This window comes from Crinia signifera, chromosome 19 (assembly GCF_055691185.1).
Source record: "Crinia signifera chromosome 19, ASM5569118v1, whole genome shotgun sequence".
Lineage (NCBI taxonomy): Eukaryota > Metazoa > Chordata > Amphibia > Anura > Myobatrachidae > Crinia > Crinia signifera.
Genome location: NC_139226.1, coordinates 70,181,401 through 70,209,146, shown reverse-complemented (window position 1 = coordinate 70,209,146; position 27,746 = coordinate 70,181,401). Strand labels below are relative to the sequence as shown.

General features: G+C 42.4%; 1 protein-coding gene across 10 annotated transcripts in view; it reads right to left on the bottom strand.

Moving 5' to 3' along the window:
* The window catches only part of KAZN (kazrin, periplakin interacting protein), a 679,557-nt gene that overhangs the window by 28,104 nt on the left and 623,707 nt on the right, over positions 1-27,746 (bottom strand). The window contains exon 9 of one of the 10 annotated variants that reach the window (XM_083162750.1): positions 241-346. The exons of 4 other annotated variants lie outside the window; for them this stretch is intronic. In XM_083162750.1, the coding sequence (XP_083018876.1) occupies positions 242-346 (105 nt within the window). In that variant the 3' untranslated portion in view covers position 241. Of the gene's footprint in view, positions 1-240; positions 347-369; positions 1,598-2,850; positions 2,888-2,936; positions 3,279-27,746 lie in introns of those variants that run through there. 5 more of the 10 variants (XM_083162753.1, XM_083162748.1, XM_083162749.1 and 2 more) reach the window with 5 other exon arrangements.

The following is a 27,746-nucleotide window of genomic DNA, read 5'->3' as shown; positions in this document are numbered from 1 at the left end:
ATGTAGAGCTCTGCAAACATCAATTGGATTGGGTTAGTAAATTAAGTCCTATTTTAGGAAGGTGATGAGGGGATCCTCTAGTGTTGTACCTATCTAGTGACTGAGAGGATACCATGTTAAAGTCTCCCCCAATGATCAGATTAGTGTCCATGTAAGGGGAGAGAAGGGCTAGGATGGTGCGAAATAATGATTTGGAGTATGGTGGTGGAGTGTATATGTTGGCTAGGGTGTAATTTTTACCTTAGTATCTAATAGTAGCAACTGCGTATCTGCCGACCTCATCAGTTTCCGTGTGCATCACCTTCAGTGCGAGAGACCGCCGAGCGAGAGTCACCACTCCACAGGCCTTGGAGGAAAAAAGAGGAGTAGGTTATAACAGACCAACCCATTATTTGCTATTTTAAAACCTCAGATGGAATTAGGTGCGTTTCCTGTAAAAAGGCAATATCAGTATGGCATTTATTTAGATAGTATAGATAAACAATAACTTCCTTCGTTTGATAGGTGAATTTATACCACCTACATTCCAGGTGCTGATTTTGATATTGGGGTTCATGGTGTATACCAGTGAAAGAAATGATGTAAAACATCAAAAATTGTGAGATTGGAACACTCCATCCAGAACCGGAAATCATAGAGTCTGGACTAACATATTGGTCAGTATATGATGGGTGGCATATCAAAAGATCTTCATTTGATAGTAAGAAAATAGAAGGTAAGGGGAGATAACAACCATAAGAATATCCCGCAGGCAAGAGAACCTGGGGAAGGACTTCCTATAACACAGAACATAAATGTAATTCTTTTAAACTTTGTGAATACCGGTAATGAGTGGGTCCACGCTAACTCAAAACCACCAGACTATGTCAAAATATAAGTCGAGACACACAAACCTAATAAATTTAGAACATATAAAAATGTTGCATATGTTGGGAGGGAGGTATGGGATGAAGAGGTGGAGCTGAGTAGGGGAGGGGAGGGTGGGGGAGGGGACAAGGGGATAGGAAGACAAGGGGGATATATTTTGTCCAAATGATTTGCAATTTAATAATTGACTATCATTTCTAATAAATGTATAACAGGATGTAGATGTATATGTGTATATACACACATACTGTACATACCGACAAACACACATGCACAGATATATAAACATAGATTAAGGCATCAACAGCAGCATTAGATATATAGAGACGTCTGTCTGATATTATTTACTAGTTACAAATAAGAAAATGTAAACATGAGTAATATTGGATAACAGCATGAGGGAGTTCAAATATCAGACAGAGGAACAGCGACCATGTAGATTTGTACGGGAGATGGTGAAGTGAATCAGAAGTGATTATTCTACAAGGAGGATGTATTGGTGAATCCTTCTAGACGTATTTAATCAGGTTGGGATGTCTTCCATGGCAGAACGAGAAAGTTCTTTGAGGTATGCTGAGGCATCGGCAGGGTCCGAAAAGTCTTTGAAAGTAGAGGCGTCGTAAATTCTCAGTTTGGCAGGATATAGGAGGCCAAATTTTCGGCCCTCTGAGGCTAGACAGCAGATTGGGGAGAATTTTTTTCTGATTTTGGACAATTCGGCAGAGAAGTCCTGAAAAATAAATAATTTATTTCCTTCCCAGGTGAGATTTTTCACTTTGCGGGATGCTGACCAGATTTCAACTTTGTGGAGATAATTAAGACACTTAAATAATGTAACTCTTGGACGTGGTCTATTTGGGGTCGGCGGAGGGCCCACCGTATGCACCCTCTCAATAACCATATCCTGGCATGCTGCAGTCTAAAATTGCATCTGCGAGACCTGTTCTCAAGTTCCTCAACCTTATTACAAAGCTGTTGGTTTTCTTTAGTGAGCCGAATTATATCCACCTGGGATTTTGCTATATCATGGGAAGCAGCACCAATCTGTTTCTCTGTTATAGACTGAGACAGTTGCTGGATTTGTGAGGTGATGTCATCCACTGCTTTTGTTAATAGCGGGGTCATAGTGGAGGTTATGGCATCCACCACCTCCCTGTAAGTCACAGGAGTCTCTAGTCCCCTCTGCGCCGGCCCCCCATTAAGGTACCTTCAGCTGCAGTCTTTTTGGATGCAGGGAGAGCAGGGGAGTCAGCGTCTCCGGGCGCCATGTTTTCTGCCCCACACCGCCTGTCTGATCTCAGCTGCTGCGTGGGCTGAGCTGCAAGGAAGCGATCAATCTTGTTTGCATCCCCGGGTGCCGGATGAGTCAGTGGTGCAGGCTGTGTGGGGTAAGAGGCTCCAGGAGCCTTGTAACAGTGGCGGTAAGGGTAGCAGGAGCGGAGCTCAGTACATGAGCTCCGGAGCCATCAAACTCGGAAGCGGAAGTCCCCATTTTAATCATCTTTATTCACTTATAATTTTGCACAATTTTTGTTTGTTTATACTTCGCTGGCTTTCAGCAATTTTAAAGGCAATAACAATAAAAGTTAAATTTTAAATTAAACGTTTCTGTTGGTGGACATCCCTCATATGACAAGCTATGCAAATACTAGTCCAGTGAGTGCCCCGAATTAGGAATATATCTTTCTTCTTTTGAATTTGTACAGATGCAATCACAACAGAAAAAAACCTTACATTCAACAAGACAGGAGCACACAAGGGGTGTCCTGTGTACCCTGTGGAATTAGTAAAAGGGATTTATAGGTAAGTACCAAAATCCTGTTTTCTCTTTCATCAGCTAGGGAACACTGGAGGCTTATGACAATGGGGACACCGCAGATGGGAGAGCACTGAGAACCCTGTAACAACAACTGGCCATACTGAGACTCCGGGGCCAAAAAGGTATTAAACCTGTAGAACCTGTTGAAAGTATAGTGACCTTACCAAGTAGCTGCACGCCATCCATAAGGGCCCCACCAAACTGATGGAGCACGCAGAAATAGAAGATGGAGGAGTATGAGAAGCAGCAACGCATGCCTGCCTAAAAGCCAGGTGAATCCACGGCACAATATTTTGTTTAGAGAAGAGGCCAACTCAGCCATTCATCATAAAGGACAAACAGAGTGTCTGATTCCTTAACTGAGGCACCATATCCACATAGGTACGAAAAGCCACTTCCAAGGAGCTAGAGGAATGACGAATTATCTGACAGGCACCACAACAGGCTGGTTAATGTGGATTGCAAAGACCACTTTTAGGAAATAGAAATCCTAGTGTGAAACTCTGCTCTATCTGCATTTCTGGAAGAATATGTAGAGAGCCGACACTTAAACCTTCAGTGAACTGAGTCACAACCCCGCTGAAAGACCATTCTGCAAGAAAAAAAAGAGGTCTGGGCAACATGAATGATGTGACTGGTAGCTGCCAATCAGGAGTCACTAGGCCGCTATGCAGCCAATAGCACTATTCGGGGGAGGAGCCGCAGAAAGTAAACAAAGCTTTCTGCACTTCTCCTCAGATCGTTAAGGGATTCGGTATTGAGCGGTTTGTTTTTTTGCCAAATACCCATCATGGAACGAAGAGAACATGATCTACGCCAGAGGACCCTGGTGAGTATGGTTTCCTTCCACAGGTACCCCATATGGATTACTACTGGACCAGTGGACGGACAGATACCTATCTACGTGTCAAGGTAGGTACGTATCTGTATGTATGGGCTATGTATGTAATAAAGTTTTACTTTACTTGTGTCAGTGTGTGTTTATTTCACTAATTGTACTGTTGTGGGTGGGCCAGCGGGCCCTTTAATGTGCCACATGCTGGGACTTGTGGTTTTCCAAGTCCCTGCATGCGGTGCAGGCTTGCTGGGATTTAAAGTTCCACAGGAATACACAAAAGTTTTATTCTATTTTTTTTTTAAATTACCATCAGCCCGGTGCCCACCACCCAGGGGCATAGAAGACAGCCCTAGGCTTCAGCCTGAGCAGGTAAATTCTGGAGGGGGGGGGGACCCCTTCATTGGACTTCCCTAGGATCCCTGCCCAAGCTAACTGGTCAGGGGGTAAATGCTTTGGCAGGGGTGACTTGTATAAAAAATCACCCCCAGCTGTGGCATTACCCTGGCTGGCCTAATGCTGGTTCTCAAAATACGGGGGACCCCTACTCAATTTGTCCCCTGTATTTTGGGAACAACGACCTGCCTTCGAGCCTGGTGCTGGTTTGAACCAGCCTATATGTTTGTTTGCTGATCTTTTTAAACCAGGACCAGCTATTTGGGGGTGGGACCTCGCACCGTTTAAAAAAAATATATTTATTTTTCACTTATTTTTACACTGCAGGCTGCACAGATCTGACTGATTCATGCAGGCTGCCGACTCGTATTTGTATTTACCGGCCGCTAAATCCGAATCCAACGGAGTACGCCTGGCTACACCATCAGGCAAATATCAATCCATAAATAGGGCAGATTCCTAAATCTACCCTATTTATGAATCAAAGTTTGTCAAGAATACGGCCATTGGCAGTTGTATTCATTCGTATGAAGAAGTCGTATTCATATTATTAGTATATTTCCCCCACTGTGTGATTTGTGAAGGCAAGCTATCTCTCCTTATATTCACATTGTTCTACCAATATATTTGGGTATATTTACCGTTTTAAACACTGAAATATTCATTTTATATACAAAATGTTTGTGTGTGTGTTTGTATATGTATACATATACATTTAGTATACATATACAAACACACACACACACAAAAACTACCGTTCAACAGTTTGTGGTAACTTAGAAGTTTCCTGATTTTCCTCTGCCCTATCCACACTTTTTTTCCAATTTTCCTCTGTCTAATGTCTTGTGTTCTTTTGCCCATATTAATCTTTTCCTTTTATTGGCCAGTCTCAGATATGGCTTTTTCTTTGCCACTCTGCCTAGAAGGCAGCATCCTGGAGTCGCCTCTTCACTGTAGATTTCACACTGGCATCTTACAAGTACCATTTAATGAAGCTGCCACATGAGGCATCTATTTCTCAAACTAGATAATCTAATTTACTTGTCTTCTTACCTAGGTGTGCACTGGGACCTCCCACTTCTCTTTCTACTCTGGCTAGAGCCTGTTTGTGATGTTCTCTGAAGGGAATAGTACACACCATTGTAGGAAATGTTCAGTTTCTTGGCAATTTCTCCCATGGAATACCCTTCATTTTGAAGAACAAGAATACACTGCCAATTTTTACATGAACGTTCTCTTTTTCTATCCATTTAGAGAATATAAGTGAACCCTAAAATGTGATGCTTCAGATACTCAACTAGCTCAAAGGAAGGCCAGTTTCATAGCTAGTCTAATGAGCAAACCCCTTTTCAACTGTGCTAACATAATTGCACAAGGGTTTTCATCCATTAGTCATCGAACGCGATTAGCAGACACAAAATATCATTAGAACACTGGAGTGATGGTTGCTGAAAATGAGCCAGATGTTTGCAGCTAGAATAGTAATTTACCACATTAACAGTGTATAGAGCAGTGTTTTTCAACCACTGTGCCGTGGCACACTAGTGTGCCTTAATCTGTTCTCAAGTATGCCCCCAGATCTAGAGATGTCCAAATCAGTTTACCGCCACCACCAGTTCAACTATTTACTGGTCTCTTTTCATGTAAAGGGACAATGTATTTTATTTTTGTTACTTGTGGGGACCAGTGTGATTGTTTTTTATATGGGGCCAATAGGTTTGTTTTTTTTTCTCCTGTGGGGGCCAATGTGTTTTGCCCTGTGGGGATCTCATGGTGTGCCATTGTGCCAGTAAGGGGAAGCGGGAAATCCCGCTGATTGTTCTGTTAATCGCTAGTACTATAAATAGGGCACAGGGAGCCCTAGAAATTTAGAAGGTACTTATGTAGTATCTGGGCTGCCGATTTCTAAATCGGGTCGGATCGGGAGATCGCATCGCATCGCATGCGACCATGCGATTCGATGCGATGCGATGCGATGACCCGATTTTTCCATAGGAATCAATGTTAAAATGGACTGAGTCCATTTTAACATGGAATTCAATGGGAAAAATGGGTCCTTTTCATACCCCTACTATCCAAGTGGGCATGGAGTTGGATATAAACCTGTGGCGAGCGTAGCAAGCCACCGAGCCCGAAGCGTGGCGAGCGAAGCGAGCCCCGCGAGGGGACGAATACCGTCCCCTCGCGGGGCTCGCTTCGCTCGCCACGCTTCGGGCTCGGTGGCTCGCTACGCTCGCCACAGGTTTATATCCAACTCCATGCCCACTTGGATAGTAGGGGTATGAAAAGGACCCATTTTTCCATAGGAATCATTTTAACATTGATTCCTATGGAAAAATCGGGTCATCGCATCCGATATCGGATGCGATGCGATGCGATATCGCATCGCATCGCATCTGATTGTATGCCTTAACTTAAGGCATACAATCAAAAAATCGGCAGCCCAGATACTACATAAGTACCATTTAGAACTCCTGTGGAAGTCCAGAGCAATTTATGCAAGGACGAAACGCGTTGAGTTAATGCTTTTATCCAGATAGGACGCCAGACTGACTGAGCCGTATGGAAGCTGTATCAGATAAGCGCCAAATCTTTTTATACCTTGTATGCATTATAATTGTCATTTTGCGGTGACATTAAAGTGTTTTAACAATATTACACTAGTCTGCCCATTATGGGTTTTTTTCCCTCATATATCTATTACCTGGGGATATATTTGTGAGAAGAGAAGCAAATCATTGGGATCTATGAAAAGGCCAGAGGAAAAATCATATTGAAATCGTGCTCATATGACAGTGGTGGGAGGCCACTGAAAATGGTACTTCTCTGTGTGTGGGGTGCCGTTGTGTCATATTATGGTGGAGGGACCGCCTTTGAAGTAACCAAAATACTACACTAGGAGGCGCCCATCTCACTCCCCCCTTTTCCAGATTCTACAGAGGTTTCCCTGAACAGAAACCAACAGGAGAAGGAGCTGCCGCGCTGAAAGAGATAGATATTGTGTGTACGGAATTCGGAGAATCTGAATTCAGGACAATTATAGACTATATACAGGAAAAATGAGAGCTAGTACCACCAATATCAGTATATATATATATATATATATATATATTTTGCTGTTGAAGCTTTGTTGCACAGTCAGCTGTCCTGAGGAAGGGGCGCAAGCCTCGAAACTGTCGACACATATTTGCTGACATCGATTTCACTGTGATGTTTTTTCACATGATTTGAATACAAGTTTTCGTTTGATTTATTGAGAGTGCCGCCTCCGGTCTTCATTTATTTGATTACCAACGCTGTATTACTATTGTGGAAGGCACCTCCCTGATACCTGTTGATGTGCCAAGTGCCGGTCGTCACCCTCCTATATACTGTATATATATATATATATATATATATATATATATATATATATATATATATATATATATATATATATATATATATAGAGAGAGAGAGAGGTGGAATCAAACAGCGGCACTAAATCGTGCAATTAGTTGGACCCAATTGAGGGAGTGCCAGGCCGACCACGACAGCTATATATATATATATATATATATATACAGTTCACAATATGCCGGCACTCCGTCGTCACTTAGTCAGCTGGGCTGGGTGCACTTTAAATGATCCATACAACCTTCACCAATAGAAAAGGCACTCCAGACGTTTTTCCAAAACAAAGCTGTTTACTTCAGCGTGGATATCACCAAATGTACATTTTCGGGGTCAGCGCCCCTTCCTCAGGGTACAATCCACCACACACAAACGACAGTGTAACACTTGGATTGTACCCTGAGGAAGGGGCGCTGACCCCGAAAATGTACATTTGGTGATATCCACGCTGAAGTAAACAGCTTTGTTTTGGAAAAACGTCTGGAGTGCCTTTTCTATTGGTGAAGGTTATATATATATATATATATATATATATATCGATCCAGGGTGTCCGGCACGACCTCCTACGTTCAATACTGCATGGGTGCCCGCATAGGGAAGTAGGCTCAGCCGCCGATACAATATAGGCGGAGAAACGCGTTTTGGAGCCCGCCTAGCCCCGCAATCACCAGATACCCGGATTACCATTGGATTACAAATCTCTGTGTGGACTTGGGAAACCTTAGGGAAACCTTCCGTGGACACCCATACATGGAGCCTGTCCCCCATCGAGAGGAGAAAAAGAATACTACCTAGCAATAGGGGAGTACAGTGCTCAGATAAAGGACTTTGTCTTAAGGACTTCCACAGACAGGAGAGTTAGAGTTTCCTAATGGGACTGGTAATTATTGCTCACTAATTGATAATATATTGTCTCATTCTAATGTCAATATAAGCCATATAAGCCTCATTGCCAACTCATAGCCCAATTGGGTATTTTTATGTTACATGTTGTATGTCTTGTGTGTCCTATTTGAGTGTAATTGATTGTATATGCGCATATGTTTTTTATTATGAATTTTTATTAAAAGAAGAAGATTGATTTACCTTTAAAATCGTGTGTCTATGGTATAGTGATTGGAGTAAGCGCCCCTTGGTGGTGATATTTATTATCACCACACACCATTATCAGACTTGGATGAAGGATGCGGCACACCATTCACGTAAACACAAACAACTTTTTAATGCATATAGCAACATTTCAATGCCTAGTATGGCATTTTCATCAGGCTTAAGACATGCACACATAAACATCTTACCTAAATAGGGTCTAGCTGGCGCATTGCCGTGCGCGGGACCACGCACCCGTCCGGCGGTGCTGGTCACGTGACGTCATCATCCAGTGACCCGTCCCGGACTCTGTGATGATGCGTCACGTGGCCGTATCTAGGCAACCAGAATAACATAACAATTGCGTACATTTAAAAACAGGAGAATACACATAGGAGCAGCAATCCATAAATGCACTAGATGTTATAAAAACATGAACAGAGTTAGTCACAAGTATAATAGATCTTTAAGATAACTTATCAAAGCATCATGGCGAACCTGCTGGTTATGGTAACCATAGAAACAAAAAAACATTTACAAGTCACTATCTCACAGATAGCCTGTTCTATTGGCCGAATCATACAAATTAACCAATTGATGTGGGCAAATATTGGTACATACATATACAAGCAGGAGTATGAAAAAGCATGAAAAAATATGGAAAAAATATAGAAAAAATATATATAAAATATGCAAAAACATGGGCATTGGCCTCCTAAGACATGGTGTGACGGATATTTAAAGAGAAAGTACATTAATACCAGTATGGTCATTAAGGCCTTTAGGGGCTGCCGTTTCCAATCTAAGGATCCATCTAGCCTCACATTTGAGAAGTGATAGACCCCTATTTCCTCCTCTGATGGAGGCAGGGATGTGGTCTATCATACGATATTTTAATTGTGCCATTGAATGGCCTGCCTGAGCCCAGTGTCGAGCCACCGTCTGCTCGCTGGTACCCTTAGAAATTGCTGATTTGATTGCTGACCTGTGGGCTGCCATACGCTCCTTAAAGGCACGCTCCGTTTTACCTATATATGACAGCCCACAGGGACAGACAATCTGATAAACCACATACATGCTATTACACGTCAAGGTATGGTTAATGGTCATGGTCTTGCCAGATTGGGGGTATGGGAATGTGGGGCCTCCAATCAAAAGCGACAGGTAGTACAGGTGCACCTGACGTTTCCCCTTGGTGTCTGTTTTTTGGGGGGATTTATGACTACATTAGTCTTAACCAATACATCCCTTAAGTTAGGTGGTCTTTTGTAGCATGATAACAAATCTGTTTTCTGAAGACCCAAATCCGGGTCTGTCTTGACCATAGGCCAAAGTCATTTGGAGATAGAGTTAACAACTCTACTACCAGAATTAAACGTGGTAACCCATGGCATACGGGTTACTCCCAGTGGTTCGTTTTTTTTGGGGGTCAACAAATCATCTCTGTTAAGACTCATAACTTTAGACTTAGCTGACTCTAAGACAGACTGCGGATATCCTCTTTGTTGGAATCGCTCCAACATAGTTTCCATTTGAGCCTCCGCTTGTAGTGGATTAGAATTAATGCGCTTGGTGCGCAGTAATTGGGAGAAAGGCAATCCTCTAACTGATGCCCTAGGATGGCAACTGGTGTAGTGGAGTGTGTTGTTCCTGTCGGTATCCTTGGTATACAAACTGGTTACCAGGATACCCGATTCTTTTCGTATTTCAACATCCAGAAACTTAACACAATCTTGACTATGAGAGTATGTGAATTTTACTGGGCCCTCTGTGGAGTTATGTTGCTCTATGTGGTTCACCAAGTCCACAGCAGGACCCTTCCAAAATATAAGCAGATCATCTATGTAGCGGGTGTAAAAAAGAATACGACCCGCCACATGATGATCTGCGAAGAACACATCCTCCTCTACCTTAAACATGAAAATGTTTGCATATGAGGGGGCTACCGCCGCCCCCATAGCACAGCCTGTGAGCTGAAGGAAATAGGTTTCATTATAAATGAAAAATTTTTTGGTAAGTATTAATTCAAGTAGTTGCAATATTACTTCCATATTTGGGCCACGGTACTCAGGGTAGTCAGTGATGTAGCCCCTAACAGCAGCCAGACCCATGTCGTGGGGAATGACTGTGTAGAGGCTACACACATCTACCGTGAACATGCAAATATTCTCCTCCAACTGAGGCAATGACTGAAGTTTACACAATAGGGAAGTTGTGTCAAGAAGGTATCTCGGGTGTGGTCTAATACAGGGCTGGAGTACACTATCCACAAAAATGGATGCTGGTTGAAATAATGAGTCCCTGGCGGAAATTATGGGGCGACCCAGAGGGTCCGCCAGGAACTTGTGTATCTTGGGAGTAGTGTACAGAAGAGGGACCAAAGGGTATGCTGGTAGGAGTGCCTCTTTTATTTGTAAAGTTATCAATTGTAAGTCCACAGCCTTCTGTAGTACAGCTTCTAGTTCCTTCCTGAACAGGGAGGAAGGATCCTGTTGTAGTTTGCGGTAAGTAGATGTGTCATTAAGATGTGCCATCACTTGAATGTGGTATTTATCATGGTCTTGCAGGACCAATGCCCCACCCTTGTCAGCCGGCCTAAATATTAACTGGTCATTGCTAGCCAGTGCATCTAGGGCCAGCCGTTCTGATTTAGTTAGATTGTCCCGGGTTCTGGGCATTTTGGGGATCTCCGATGACACACCTTCATTCAACATACGTATGTACGTCTTAATAGTAGGATTAAAGGATTGGGGATCAAATTGGGATTTAGGCAGGATCTTCTTAAATTGGGGTGGAATTTCATTCCAACCAGCTGGTATGATCTTAGTCCCAATTGAATCATCCAGAGGTTTTGAGAAGAAATCCTTTAATCTCAGTTGGCGGGCCAGACGATGTTGTTCAACATGCCAGTTGTTGGCATTAAAGGAGACTGTAGGAGTAAAGGAAAGTCCTTTGGCCAAAACTTTAGATTCATCAGGGGTTAGGGGATAGGATGATAGGTTTATCACTAGACTTTGGTCTTGGCTGCCGGCGGTTTTCTTCCGGCTGCCCTGTTTCCTCGCCTTCCCGCCTCGGCGGGTATAGGGGCGCCGCCTTCTTGTGGGTTGCGCCTGTTGCGTGCCCCTAAAGGGTGGGCATTACGTTGGCTGGAGGAATGTACAGACTGATTTTCACCTTCGCTGTTTGAGGAATTGAAGTCTGTTGATGACCCATAGTTGCGCTCATGACCTTTGTTATATCTCCTGAAAAAGGGTTTTTTGTATCCTCCCATTTGCTGAGGTGTTGTCCACTGGTAGATTAGGTTTAATTGATAGTCATTTTCCACCTTAGACTTTTTCTCGCATTTAAACTTAATAAGATTGCGTTTGTACGCTTGCAGTTGTTCATTAAGTTTGGAAAACCAATCAGTAGTGGCATCCTCACTTAGTGTAGTTTTGTGGGATGCCTCAAACTCATTGATTTTATCCTTAGCCGCTTTAACCTCTTGGGTGGAGTATTCTATGATTAATAACATAAGGTCAAATGAGCATTTATTAACTTATTACCTAGCAATGACCAGTTAATATTTAGGCCGGCGGACAAGGGTGGGGCATTGGTCCTGCAAGACCGCGATAAATACCACATTCAAGTGATGGCACATATTAATTACACATCTACTTACCGCAAACTACAACAGGATCCTTCCTCCCTGTTCAGGAAGGAACTGGAAGCTGTACTACAGAAGGCTGTGGACTTACAATTGATAACTTTACAAATAAAAGAGGCACTACTACCAGCATACCCTTTGGTCCTTCTTCTGTACACTACTCCCAAGATACACAAGTCCCTGGCGGACCCTCCGGGTCGCCCCATAATTTCCGCCAGGGACTCATTCTTTCAACCAGCATCCTGTATTAGATCACACCCGAGATACCTTCTTGACACAACTTCCCTATTGTGTAAACTTCAGTCATTGCCTCAGTTGGAGGAGAATATTTGCATGTTCACGGTAGATGTGTGTAGCCTCTACACAGTCATTCCCCACGACATGGGTCTGGCTGCTGTTAGGGGCTACATCACTGACCACCCTGAGTACCGTGGCCCAAATGTGGAAGTAATATTGCAACTACTCGAATTAATACTTACCAAAAAATTTTTCATTTATAATGAAACCTTTTTCCTTCAGCTCACAGGCTGTGCTCTGGGGGCGGCGGTAGCCCCCTCATATGCAAACATTTTCATGTTTAAGGTAGAGGAGGATGTGTTCTTCGCAGATCATCATGTGGCGGGTCGTATTCTTTTTTACACCCGCTACATAGATGATCTGCTTATATTTTGGAAGGATCCTGCTGTGGACTTGGTGAACCACATAGAGCAACATAACTCCACAGAGGGCCCAGTAAAATTCACATACTCTCATAGTCAAGATTGTGTTAAGTTTCTGGATGTTGAAATACGAAAAGAATCGGGTAACCTGGTAACCAGTTTGTATACCAAGGATACCGACAGGAACAACACACTCCACTACACCAGTTGCCATCCTAGGGCATCAGTTAGAGGATTGCCTTTCTCCCAATTACTGCGCACCAAGGGCATTAATTCTAATCCACTACAAGCGGAGGCTCAAATGGAAACTATGTTGGAGCGATTCCAACAAAGAGGATATCCGCAGTCTGTCTTAGAGTCAGCTAAGTCTAAAGTTATGAGTCTTAACAGAGATGATTTGTTGACCCCCCAAAAAACCGAACCACTGGGAGTAACCCGTATGCCATGGGTTACCACGTTTAATTCTGGTAGTAGAGTTGTTAACTCTATCTCCAAACGACTTTGGCCCATGTTTTTGCATATTTTTTCTATAGTTTTAGATATATTTTTTCATGCTTTTTCATACTCCTGCTTGTATATGTATGTACCAATATTTGCCCTCATCAATTGGTTAATTTGTATGATTCGGCCAATAGAACAGGCTATCTCTGAGATAGTGACTTGTAAATGTTTTTTGTTTCTATGGTTACCATAACCAGCAGGTTCGCCATGATGCTTTGATAAGTTATCTTAAAGATCTATTATACTTGTGACTAACTCTGTTCATGTTTTTATAACATCTAGTGCATTTATGGATTGCTGCTCCTATGTGTATTCTCCTGTTTATAAATGTACGCAATTGTTATGTTATTCTGGTTGCCTAGATACGGCCACGTGACGCATCGTCACAGAGTCCGGGACGGGTCACTGGATGATGACGTCACGTGACCAGCGCCGCCGGACGGGTGCGTGGTCGCGCGCGCGGCAATGCGCCAGCTAGACCCTATTTAGGTAAGATGTTTATGTGTGTATGTCTTAAGCCTGATGAAAATGCCATACTAGGCATTGAAACGTTGCTATATGCATTAAAAAGTTGTTTGTGTTTACGTGAATGGTGTGCCGCATCCTTCATCCAAGTCTATATATATATATATATATATATATATAAATATATATATATATATATATATATACACATACATACAAACGATGTGCGTCCCGGCACTCTGCTGTCCCCCGGACTCACGTGCTCCGGTGCCTTCCAGCAGGATTGGAAATCCTTACAATAGTAACACGCATCAGGTGGCACTCGGAGGCTGATTCAGTGAATTCAAACGGTGTTTATTTAAAACGACATCTACCTTTCGGGGCTCTTGTCCCCTTTGTCAGGATGAAAAACAGTGAAATAAGTGCACAGATAAATAGGAGAACTTACCCCTCCTCCCTCTGTCCCGAGCGTCCACTTCCTGCAGCTGGATCAGCTCCCTGGACTGCTTCCTGGGTCACTGACCCCTCCTTCCTCTGGAAGGCCGTCCTGAGGCTTCCTCCAGTTGCCTTGGTGACGCTGCGGGCTCACAGTCTGTATGGGGTAAATACAAAAACGTGAATGTAATCTCAAAACAACATATTAAAAATATTGCAATAAAAATTGACCTCCATTCTTGTGATTTCACTTTAGTGTGATAAGAAATGGAGTAAAGTGCAGTGAATCAGTGCTGAAATATGACTCCTGTCAGGAGACCAAATCTTTTAAGATGGCTGCAGTAGCCGAGTCAGTGTTTATTTAAAAACAGAAATTACTATTAAAAGACAATGGAGGGTGTTTTACAGAGGCTGCTATTCTTATGTAACCGTGAACACTCTAATCTGTGTTGTTGTGTATATGCTGCCCTGACTGCTGCCGGGCCCTGCATATTTAACCTGGTTGACACTGTGTCGACTATTTTTCTAATCTACCCCTATGGTGCGTGGATCCCTTTAAGCTCATCCTATCGGGAACCTCTCTCAGATACTGTACCCCCCTTGAGGGGAAGGAACATCAGGGACATGGTGGTCAAGACAGATCTATCAGCGTTTAAAACTGCAAAACCCACTCATTTTTTAAGTCAAAAAAAGGGTGTTTTAAATGCATTAATTGCACCACCTGCAATTGCATGGAAACAGGGGACACAATACGCCACCCCTACACGGGTAAACATTTTAAAATCAATTGGCCCCTCACCTGTTCTTCACGTTTCGTTATATATGTTATTACATGCTCTTGTGGCATGTATTACGTCGGGAAAACTGAATGCCAGTTTAAGACACGAATGGCCCAGCACCGCCAGGCGATCAGGGCAGCACTAAGTTCGGGCACGGGTGAACAACCCGTGGCCCGACACTTTCTAGAAGCCAAACACAGCATGGCTACCCTGAAACACAAGATCATAGATCATGTTCCCCAAAACCTCAGACGGGGAGACAGAGGGCGAGCATTGCTCCAACTGGAGTCACGCTGGATCTTCAGATTGGGCACAATGCGACCAAAGGGGCTTAATGAACACCTAGGTTTGGTAAACTTTTTATAAAAGAAGCCTAAACATGATTCTGAGAGGGGGGTACAGTATCTGAGAGAGGTTCCCGATAGGATGAGCTTAAAGGGATCCACGCACCATAGGGGTAGATTAGAAAAATAGTCGACACAGTGTCAACCAGGTTAAATATGCAGGGCCCGGCAGCAGTCAGGGCAGCATATACACAACAACACAGATTAGAGTGTTCACGGTTACATAAGAATAGCAGCCTCTGTAAAACACCCTCCATTGTCTTTTAATAGTAATTTCTGTTTTTAAATAAACACTGACTCGGCTACTGCAGCCGTCTTAAAAGATTTCAGCACTGATTCACTGCACTTTACTCCATTTCTTATCACACTAAAGTGAAATCACAAGAATGGAGGTCAATTTTTATTGCAATATTTTTAATATGTTGTTTTGAGATTACATTCACGTTTTTGTATTTACCCCATACAGACTGTGAGCCCGCAGCGTCACCAAGGCAACTGGAGGAAGCCTCAGGACGGCCTTCCAGAGGAAGGAGGGGTCAGTGACCCAGGAAGCAGTCCAGGGAGCTGATCCAGCTGCAGGAAGTGGACGCTCGGGACAGAGGGAGGAGGGGTATATTCTCCTATTTATCTGTGCACTTATTTCCCCTACACGTTTCGTCACGAGGACTTCGTCAGACTTCGACTCTGACGAAGTCCTCATGACGAAACGCGTAGGGGCGTGGCTCAGCGTCGATCAGACCAGCGAGAGCCCGGAGGAGTGTAACCTCTCCCTGCATTAGACGCTGGGACGTCTGTGTGTTTTTGCTTTTACAGTGCGGCATTTGGAGCCGCCAACTTTGGTAACGTCATTTTATCTATGTGTTCGAATAAAATACCAACTTTTAAAAATATCTGCACTATGAAGCGCCCGTTTTGTCTATTCCTATAGATTTTGTTTACCTGCTGGATTCAGGTGCCCTGAAGGGCTTAAACGGAGCAGCCGGGTCTCTATCACCTGAGTGCAATCACCCTACCGTGGAACAAGCGGCTTGGTGTATTCTGGGACTGGTAGTTCCACAGAAGTACTTTTTTACTTATCCCTCATTAAGACTTTGCACACAATCTATTTCCATTTGTTTATATATATATATATATATATATATATATATATATATATATATATATATATTGCAAATGGGTTTTTGGAATTGAAGCGCTGACACCTGCTATTGATTAGCCCTATTCAGGGATCACTGCTCTCCAGATAGCAGATTGTAATAAGCACTTGTCTTTTTCTTTTAGACCGCTGCTCCCCGCTGTGGTGTGGTGCTCTATCCTAGGCACCCAAGGATGTCTACAACAAAAAAAGGGGGGACAAGGGGGGCGCCCAATAGTGCAATATCGTTGTTTATTATTTTTTTTAAAAAATTCAATAAAACGGAAGAGCTCCGATTGTTATAACTCGTACCAAGTTATTCCACTGGAGTGGACTGGGTACCACTAGCAGGCCTGCTTGCAGTGAACAGAGACGCCGGCTTCCTTTGTCCTGCCCAGCAGCCCAGCTGAGAGGTCCCGTGAGTTATTCCATCATACTGCAACGGTGACTTTATTCCATCCTGTGTATGCTGTTTATGCCAGAGGGGATTGTTTTGCGAATCTAGTGGTACCCAGTCCACTCCAGTGGAATAACTTGGTACGAGTTATAACAATCGGAGCTCTTCTGTTTTATTGAATTTTTAAAAAAATAATAATAAACAACGATATTGCACTATTGGGCGCCCCCCTTGTCCCCCCTTTTTTTGATATATATATATATATATATATATATATATATATATATATATATATATATCCTTTTACAGTATATATATATCCAATTTCGGTCAAGTATAAGGAAACCCTGGGTTTGAATTAATGACTCCACACAGATGAAAAAAGTGTTTTATTGTAGTTTTAAAATACTTGTTTTGCATTAAATCTGTTGAACAGTGATTTGATTGTCACTATTTGTACTTTTGGTGGTGGATAATTCCGATCAGGGGCGCACTTTGTTTTTTTCTATATATATATATCTATATCTTTTACATCAGTAAGACTCGGGGTGTAAGCAAACTCTGCAAAAATGTACCATTTTATTTTTTGCCTTACAAAATGAAACACTCTAACTTGAGTAGGGCCCTCCTTCCTCACGTACTCACATTACCTCTTTACTACACCTGTGCTCCTGTCCTGTTATTCCCTTCCTCTACTTCATCTTCAGTCTCCTCGACAATTTCCACACCTACTTCAGAACTGATGCTGATTTTAGTTCCACCAGCTATACCCCTATTTATGCTGTATTTTATCAACACACCCTGTACGTTACCTTGTAATTAGTTTTTTTGTTTGCTATATACGGCGCTGCGGACACTTTGTGGCGCCTTATAAATAAACATACTACTACTACTACATCCAACACCTGTCTGTGCGCTTTAAGCTATGCCCGTAATACCAACCTCAAGTTGTGTGAACTGATGGCTGTACACCGACATTCCATCAAGTCTGCTTATATTCTCTATAAGCAGACTTGATGGAATGATGGACAGTCCCTCCATTGGTTGCCTGTATATTACTGCATTAAATATAAAATACTTGAACTTACATACAAAGTCATTACTCTGACTACACCGATTTATATCTCTTCGCTTATCTCAAAATATATCCCCACTTGACCTCTTCGCTCTGAACAAGACCTGTGTCTCTCATCCACACTCATTACTTGCTCCCACTTACACTTGTAGGATTTTTGTTGGGCATTACCCACCCTATGGAATGCCCTCCCATGCACATTAAGACTCTCCTCTAGCCTCCAAACTTTCAAGCGTTCCCTGAAAACTCACCTCTTCAGGCAAGCCCATCATATTCAGGAGCCCCCACACAACCACCAGTAGCATATAGATCTATTTGCATCCCATCAGGACTGTCTTGTAATCTGATGGGACTGCCATGCAATGGAATTCTATCCTTATGTATCCCTTCTATTATCCCTATAGATTGTAAACTAGCAGCAGGGCCCTCCTACTTCCATGTCGGTTTTTATCTACCCAGTTTGTTTAATCACTGTTGTTTCCAATTGTAAAGCGCAATGGAATATACTGCGCTATATAAATGTAAATAAATGAATAAATAAAGTCTGCCATATCTACTGGGCATCATCAACCAGTGGCAAGACACTTCTAGAAGGTGGTCATGGGTTTGCCACTTTGAGATACACCATCATTGATCATGTGGGCCTAATGCCAATGCGGCCCAAACCCTGAAGCTGCTATAGTATGAGGCCTGGTAAATTTACTGCCTTAATACTATTTTCCTGAAAGGGTTAAATAAATAGATGGGTTTGCATGCCTTTATTTAATAAACACGTAATTTTTCTAGGTGATATTTAGTTAATTTTTATTATCAGTACTGATTTGTTTGATATTCTTCATGTCTCATTTGATCTTCTAATATTTGTATATCTATGTTATTTTGACACCGTTATTTGTAATGTGTATTATGTGTTTTGTATTTTGCATGTTGTATTTTTTAATGTTTTTAAATTTTTACGCCAGTTGGCAGGGTTACAAATCTGATTTAGATTGCGTCATTTGACTGTGACTTCCTCGTTTGCCTTGGCCTTACCCCCAGTGATACACCTGGAGGGGATATAAGGTGAGTTTTGTTGCTTTGTATTTATTGCCTGATGATGGTGTAACAAGTAAACATCGAAATGTTGCAGACTAGCGTGTTTTATTACAGTGCCGCAGCTTCTTTGTCTATTATTTGGGCTTTGACTGAGGGCACTAGGCTTCTATGCATCATTGCTGTGAGTGACGCCTTCTCTGAGATAGATATATTTATATATCTATATATATCTATATATATATATATCTACAGTATATATATATATATAGATATCTATATATATCTATATATATATATATATAGACACATATATATATATATCTATATATATATCTATATATATATATAGATATATATATATATATCTATATATATATATATATACACAGAAAAAAGGACGCACTCTCCAGTATATAAATGCAAGTAAAAAAGCTGTGTATTTTAGCAATTCAAAAAGATAGCAAAAATGTACTCAACGTTTCTGTCCCATAAGGACCTTCATCAGAAGTTCTGCAACAAGTCAATTAAAGCACAGCATGGGCCAAGCAGCAGGATCCTACAGCCCATGCTGTGCTTTAATTGACTTGTTGCAGAACTCCTGATGAAGGTCCTTATGGGACAGAAACGTTGAGTACATTTTTGCTATCTTTTTGAATTGCTAAAATACACAGCTTTTTTACTTGCATTTATATACTGGAGAGTGCGTCCTTTTTTTCGTTATAAATGGACTCCTATGTGTTCTGGATGTCACCCTAGAAGATGTATATGCTGGATGGAGTGCGTTCTTATGTTATGGTTATATATATATATATATATATATATATATATATATATATATATATATATATATATATATATATATATATATATATATAGGCAGAAAGATACAAAGGCACTCGGAGGCTTAATAGGTGAAAAAAAATCTTGGACCAATTTAATCCATCAGGTGCAAAAAGCCTGATGGATTAAATTGGTCCAAGATTTTTTTCACCTAGTAAGCCTCCGAGTGCCTTTGTATCTTTCTGCCTACATTTGCTGGCTGTGTGCTTTCATGCAGCCTCCTGACATATGGCAACGGAGACATTTGCATCCAAAGTCAGTCCTGAGTGACGGTTCTTCTCCAGACCCCTATATATATCTATCTGTTTCCTCCAAACCAGCTGTGAAGCTGGAAACTCTGGCCAATTCCGGACTGCAGCAATCTCCAAATGCTCACAGGATTTACGAGAGAAGCAAAATCTGTCAAAGTAAAGGACAGGAGGAGCGCCCCATAGTGTATAAATGAGGATTTAAAAAAAAAAAAAGCAAAAAACATGCACAGTATAGCCCCTCAGTGCTCGTACCAAAATGGAAAACGCTGTGGGCTGCTTACCACAAGTTTCAACACAAGTTGAAAACCCAGGCACCGGATGGTGGTATATATATCAGCACATGATTAAGGTGCATACTAGCACCGAAACGGCCGTCGTGCAATGACCTGTCTATGGGGGAGAACCATGCCTGCTAAGTATTCCCATGTTATTGGATGTATTTGAATCTGCATATGGACTCCTCTTGATGATTAATTTTTTTGTCACTCCTGCACTTTATATGCCATAAATATTTTTCTTGCTTATACTAAATCTGATGCTGCTGGTCTTCAGTTTTTGCATATCCTAATTACCATATTGGGACCGGGCACTCAGTAGCTGACACCAGTAAGTGCGTGCGGTTTATCCTCATATCTCTATATACATATACAGATATATATATATATATATATATATATATATATATATATATATATATATATATATATATATATATATATATAGAAAAAAATATTTGTGTAAGCAGCGCTTCTCAGTTCATAAAGTCCACAAATGGGTCCAGCAAAACAGAATAACCTTTTACAAGGTATCTTTGAAAGTCACCAGAGTCTGTTGTTTAAGACTGCAGCTCCCTTAGGTAGAGAAACAGCATCCAGGGTCAGGATGAAATGGACATCTAAAATACACAGAAAGAGAAAGGGGCGCTCTATGGTGCATGTAAACGACTTTTTAATATGAGGAAAGGCACTCAAAACAGGATAAAAGCCAATGCTCGTACCAATAAAAGAACGGCTGTGGGCTGGTTACCACAAGATGTAATCATAAATACCCGGGGCACACCGCTCCTGATGTGATGACGCCCTCTGACGAAGTCTCTGACGAAATGCGTTAGGGCGTGTCCTGCTGATCCCAGCGTCCCGACTGGCGCGTGTCTCCTCAAGCCTTGGTTTGGTTTCCGGGCGGTGCAATCCAGCTCCCTCGGTTCTCCTCATCGCAGTGCAAGCGGACCTCACATCAGGAGCGTTGTGCCCCGGGTATTTATGATTACATCTTGTGGTAACCAGCCCACAGCCGTTCTTTTATTGGTACGAGCATTGGCTTTTATCCTGTTTTGAGTGCCTTTCCTCATATTAAAAAGTCGTTTACATGCACCATAGAGCGCCCCTTTCTCTTTCTGTGTATTTTAGATATATATATATATATACATACATATATATATATATATATATATATATATATATATATATATATATATATATATATATATATATATATATATATAGGTAGTTGGGACGGACCGGCACTCTCACAAATGAAGTCAGCTGCCTGCGTGCCAGAATATAGTAGAATAGAGGCTCTGGGTTCCACTGGCGTGGTTCCAAAAACGGCACTGCAAGGACTTCTTAAAAGGTAGTAGATTTTATTACCTCAACGTTTCGGGGATCGGTCTCCCCTTCGTCAGGAGGATCACATACAACTGAACAATGCATACAATACACCTTAAATAGGTAGCCTGGAAGTGCATCCACACGCCCCTTCCCTAATTAGCCCAGCACTGAGAAACACCTGAACACCGCACCACAAGATGACATCAGCGGGAGGCGTCAGTCTTATTGCTAGGCAACCAAGAAACACTGGCTCCGAGAATCAGAGACCAGTATTTGAGACAACAGAACTGCTAGTTGATTACAGCAGTCTGTTGTCATGCGTTGTCCTAGCAACAGTGAACCCAGTGCCGGAGCTAATCAGAGAGGGCGTGTGTTAGCAAATCCACAGGATACCTACATAGACAATGATACATAAAAAATACATAAAAAATACAATCATGACATACATAATATACAAAAAGACATATATACAAAATGGATACATTAAAAATTAAGCAGAAATACACATAAGAATGCTTAATAATGATTATTAAAAAACATCAAGAACACTAGCCAGGATTGGAACAGGAAAACAATGCGACCAATGATTACATCAGGCTATTCCAAGCAATTCTTTCATTTAAGCCTTTCGGTGAAACTGTGTCCAATCTATGGATCCAGGATGCTTCTAACCTTAACAGTTTCTTATCACGGTCCCCTCCACGGATACTTTCTGGTATGTGGTCAATGATTTGATATCTAAGAGAACACATAGGATGATTAAAAGTTTTAAAATGTACAGCTACAGGCTGATCGTTAGGTTTCCCCAATAGCGCCGCTTTGATAGCGGATCTATGGAGCCCCATCCTCTCCTTAAACTTTCTGGCAGTTTTGCCTACATAATATAGCCCGCAGGGGCAAATAATAATATAGACCACGTAGCGAGTATCACATGAAACTACATGTTTAATTTTGTATGAAAAGCCGTTATGAGGATGTTTGAATTTATTACCGACCAACAAATAACCGCACGTAACGCAGTTAGGACATCGATAGCAACCCGGCTTCCTAGCGCCAGTACCTGGCACGGGACCCGGGTCACTGATATCTGCGTGTACAAGCATATCTCTTAAATTTCTACCTCGTCTATAGCATGACAGGGGTCTCACACCTGCAAAGCAGGTCAAACTCCTATCACTCGCGACAATGGGCCATAAAGATCTGGTTGCTATGGGTAACACAGGACTAGTGGTGTCAAAGGTCGTAACTAATGGAAATTTTTTTTCAGTTTTCTTTTTAGCAGGCATCAATAAATCATTCCTTTTAAGTCCCAAAACCTTTTGTTTAGCTATGGTCAAAGTTTTTAAAGGATATCCACGTTCATGGAATTTAGAAATAACCACATCTAATTGATTTGGTTAATGTTAACCTTTCAAATGGCCAAATTAGTACATCAGTTTTCTCGAAAACTACACATAGGAACACACTCTTAGTGGCCAGTAGCCACCATCCACCTCCCTTGAAAAAAGGCTTACCATATTCACAAATGGTCAGAGTGGCACGCATTTGCAGCGATTGGAGTGATTTACCAAATCAATTAGATGTGGTTATTTCTAAATTCCATGAACGTGGATATCCTTTAAAAACTTTGACCATAGCTAAACAAAAGGTTTTGGGACTTAAAAGGAATGATTTATTGATGCCTGCTAAAAAGAAAACGGAAATTTTTTTTCCATTAGTTACGACCTTTGACACCACTAGTCCTGTGTTACCCATAGCAACCAGATCTTTATGGCCCATTGTCGCGAGTGATAGGAGTTTGACCTGCTTTGCAGGTGTGAGACCCCTGTCATGCTATAGACGAGGTAGAAATTTAAGAGATATGCTTGTACACGCAGATATCAGTGACCCGGGTCCCGTGCCAGGTACTGGCGCTAGGAAGCCGGGTTGCTATCGATGTCCTAACTGCGTTACGTGCGGTTATTTGGTGGTCGGTAATAAATTCAAACATCCTCATAACGGCTTTTCATACAAAATTAAACATGTAGTTTCATGTGATACTCGCTACGTGGTCTATATTATTATTTGCCCCTGCGGGCTATATTATGTAGGCAAAACTGCCAGAAAGTTTAAGGAGAGGATGGGGCTCCATAGATCCGCTTTCAAAGCGGCGCTATTGGGGAAACCTAACGATCAGCCTGTAGCTGTACATTTTAAAACTTTTAATCATCCTATGTGTTCTCTTAGATATCAAATCATTGACCACATACCAGAAAGTATGCGTGGAGGGGACCGTGATAAGAAACTGTTAAGGTTAGAAGCATCCTGGATCCATAGATTGGACACAGTTTCACCGAAAGGCTTAAATGAAAGAATTGCTTGGAATAGCCTGATGTAATCATTGGTCGCATTGTTTTCCTGTTCCAATCCTGGCTAGTGTTCTTGATGTTTTTTAATAATCATTATTAAGCATTCTTATGTGTATTTCTGCTTAATTTTTAATGTATCCATTTTGTATATATGTCTTTTTGTATATTATGTATGTCATGATTGTATTTTTTATGTATTTTTTATGCATCATTGTCTATGTAGGTATCCTGTGGATTTGCTAACACACGCCCTCTCTGATTAGCTCCGGCACTGGGTTCACTGTTGCTAGGACAACGCATGACAACAGACTGCTGTAATCAACTAGCAGTTCTGTTGTCTCAAATACTGGTCTCTGATTCTCGGAGCCAGTGTTTCTTGGTTGCCTAGCAATAAGACTGACGCCTCCCGCTGATGTCATCTTGTGGTGCGGTGTTCAGGTGTTTCTCAGTGCTGGGCTAATTAGGGAAGGGGCGTGTGGATGCACTTCCAGGCTACCTATTTAAGGTGTATTGTATGCATTGTTCAGTTGTATGTGATCCTCCTGACGAAGGGGAGACCGATCCCCGAAACGTTGAGGTAATAAAATCTACTACCTTTTAAGAAGTCCTTGCAGTGCCGTTTTTGGAACCACGCCAGTGGAACCCAGAGCCTCTCTATATATATATATATATATATATATATATATATATATATATATATATATATATATATATATATATATATATATATATATATATATATATATATATATATATATATACGATTGTAATGGTCCCGGCACTCCGTTCACTCAGATGTAATTTTTGTTCACGGTGCCTTCCCCAGACCAATCGTCTCCACATAAACACTTCAACGGGCGGCACTCGTTTTCACCAAATAACTGAGACCACTCAGATATAATGAACGTTTTCGGTTTACTTAACCTTCGTCAGATATACATAGAATACATACAATCACCAAATATATAAGCTTAGCTCACCCCAATCTCGTGCTCGAATCAGCCTCGCCTCCTCCCTCTGGCTTCCGGTGTCGGGTGCAAGGGGGATTCGGCTCCGGCTCTAGTGTGGTTACCATGGTAACATGTACACAATTCCTGTTACTAAGTAGAAGAGGAGGTGACAGAAATCTGGCTTTGCTACAAAGAGAGTCGTTCTGGATACAAAAACTGAACACTGTAGCACCGGCAGGGCTCAATGAACAGTTGCCACTATCTTGCTTCTTGTAAACTCAGCAGACCGCTTGTCAGAAAGATCTTTAACTGGACTCAGTAAACACTAAAACACAGTGATCTTTGATTATAGATATAAAGATTTTACTATTGCAGATCTTATGTCTAATTAATACCGCTTATTTATGCCTATTGAGAACTCCGTGCACAATGACATAGTAACGGGAATTGTGTACATGTTACCATGGTAACCACACTGGAGCCGGAGCCGAATCCCCCTTGCACCCGACACCGGAAGCCAGAGGGAGGAGGCGAGGCTGATTCGAGCACGAGAATGGGGTGAGCTAAGCTTATATATTTGGTGATTGTATGTATTCTATGTATATCTGACGAAGGTTAAGTAAACCGAAAACATTCATTATATCTGAGTGGTCTCAGTTATTTGGTGAAAACGAGTGCCGCCCGTTGAAGTGTTTATATATATATATATATATATATATATATATATATATATATATATATATAGCATATCGGAAGGTGGCACCAATTAAACAGGCCCAATGTGATGACAACGTTTCAATGCTTCTTTATATTATTTTCATCAGGGTGCTGATACAAAGACATACATAGAACAACTCACCTAAAAACCCTCAGCACACGTGCACGTCCACTCCCCGCCGGCCGGTCTGCGCCCAACACTGACGTCATCCGCCCATCCAGGGGGAGGACGCGAGGTGTGCCTGAATAAACATGTGATAGAACAGACAAATCAGAAGAGAGCATTATCGGTACCATAGAAACAAAGGGGCAGATGTATGAAGGGTCGTTATGGGGGAGAAGGGGTATCAGCGCACGTTATGTGCACTGATACCGCTTCTCCCCCATGTATGAAGCAGGTGAGATGCGGTAAAGGTCAGGGGCGCTGTGCGCCCCTGTCCATATCGGCACTGCTATCAAAATGATAGCAGGCCGAATGTATGAACCATCAGCATCGCTGACCGTTCCGCACGAAGCCTGCTTTGGCTTCGCCAGCATCAGGCTGGCAAAGCCCTATCTAAACAGCAGGGACAGCGCTGTCCCTGCTGTTAGGTCTGGGCTGCGCTGGGGATCTCGCGTGAACAGCGAGATCCCGCGCATGCCCAGTGCGGCCGGCCAGGGGACAGGAGATAGCGCATCAGTATAAACTGATGCGCTATCTCCAGAAAGGGACATCGCCGGAGGGGGGAGTTAACGCTCCCCCGCTTCGGCACACAAGATGTTAATACAGCTTGTCGATGTCCCTTCCTGGTTCGCCTCGCTATAGAGGCGAAGCAGGAAGTATCATAGCGGCGCGATAAGCGCTGCTATGATACATCTGCCCCAAACTGTGTTGCATGTCAGTATCTTACACAAGTAGCAAAAGACAGCATAATAATTTTTTTTTACAAAGTCAATAATGACACTGTACATATACAAGTTAAGAATTACTATAACAATATACTCAAATAATGATACATTCATCTAGGATCGATTTAGATAAAACAAGACAGACCGAGATGTTCATTTAAGCCGTGGGGAGACAATGTCTCAAGTCTGTAAATCCACCGGCATTCAGCTTGCAGCAGACGGAGACCTCTGTCTCCCTCAGGCTTGTGCTCTGGAATGTGCTCAATAATACGGTAGAGCAAGGAAGCCAGCTTGTTTCTGGCTTGAACAAAGTGTCTGGCCACCGGGTGACCACTGTGGCCGGCAAGCAGTGCAGCCTTGATGGTATGTCGGTGCGCTGCCGCCCTATCTTTGAATGCCCTCTCTGTCTTGCCGACATAATGTCGGCCACAGGGGCAACTTATGAGATATGACAAACTTTGTGCTGCGTGTAACCCTTTGCCTTATGTAAAAAGCATTTTCCGGAATAAGGGTGGTAAAATTTGTCACCTGCCACCATGTGTCCGCAGGTGACACATCCTGTACATTTAAAGCAACCAGCACGTGGGGTACCCAAAAATGTGGTGGATGCAATTGGTTGTAGCAGAGGGGCAACATCATTTTTAACCAAGTATGATTTTAACAAACTGGAATCATTTGAAATTGTCAGTATGCCGACATTAGTTGCCGATTCATCTGTAAATTGGAAGGATAAACTGAATGTTTACATTGAGAAGTATAAGAAAGATCGGTACTCTTTACCTAGAACGGCGCCCGTCGCGGGCATCGCGGGTACATTTATGTATGGCCGCGACGCGACCGACGCGATGCCCGCGATTTCCCATTGAAACCAATGTTTAACATGGAAATCGTGTCGGTCGCGTCGCGGCCGGCCATAAATGTACCCGCGATGCCCGCGACGCGATGCTCCCGATTTCCCATAGGAATCAATGTTAAAAGGCGCGATGGACCCGATTTTACTGTTAAATGGCTCAATCCACCCGATTTGGCCATAGGAATCAATGTTAAATGGGCCACAGAGCCCATTAACCCTTAAATGTCCCCCCAAATTTTTAACGCCACCCCACGATCCACGCCTACCCGAAGCGTGGCGAGCGCAGCGAGCCCGCGAGGGGCGGCGGTACGCGTCCTCCGACCTTTTCATGCCCTACTATCCACTAGGGCGTGGTGTGAGAATATAATAGTGTGGCGAGCGCAGCGAGCCACCGAGCCCGAAGCGTGGCGAGCGTAGCGAGC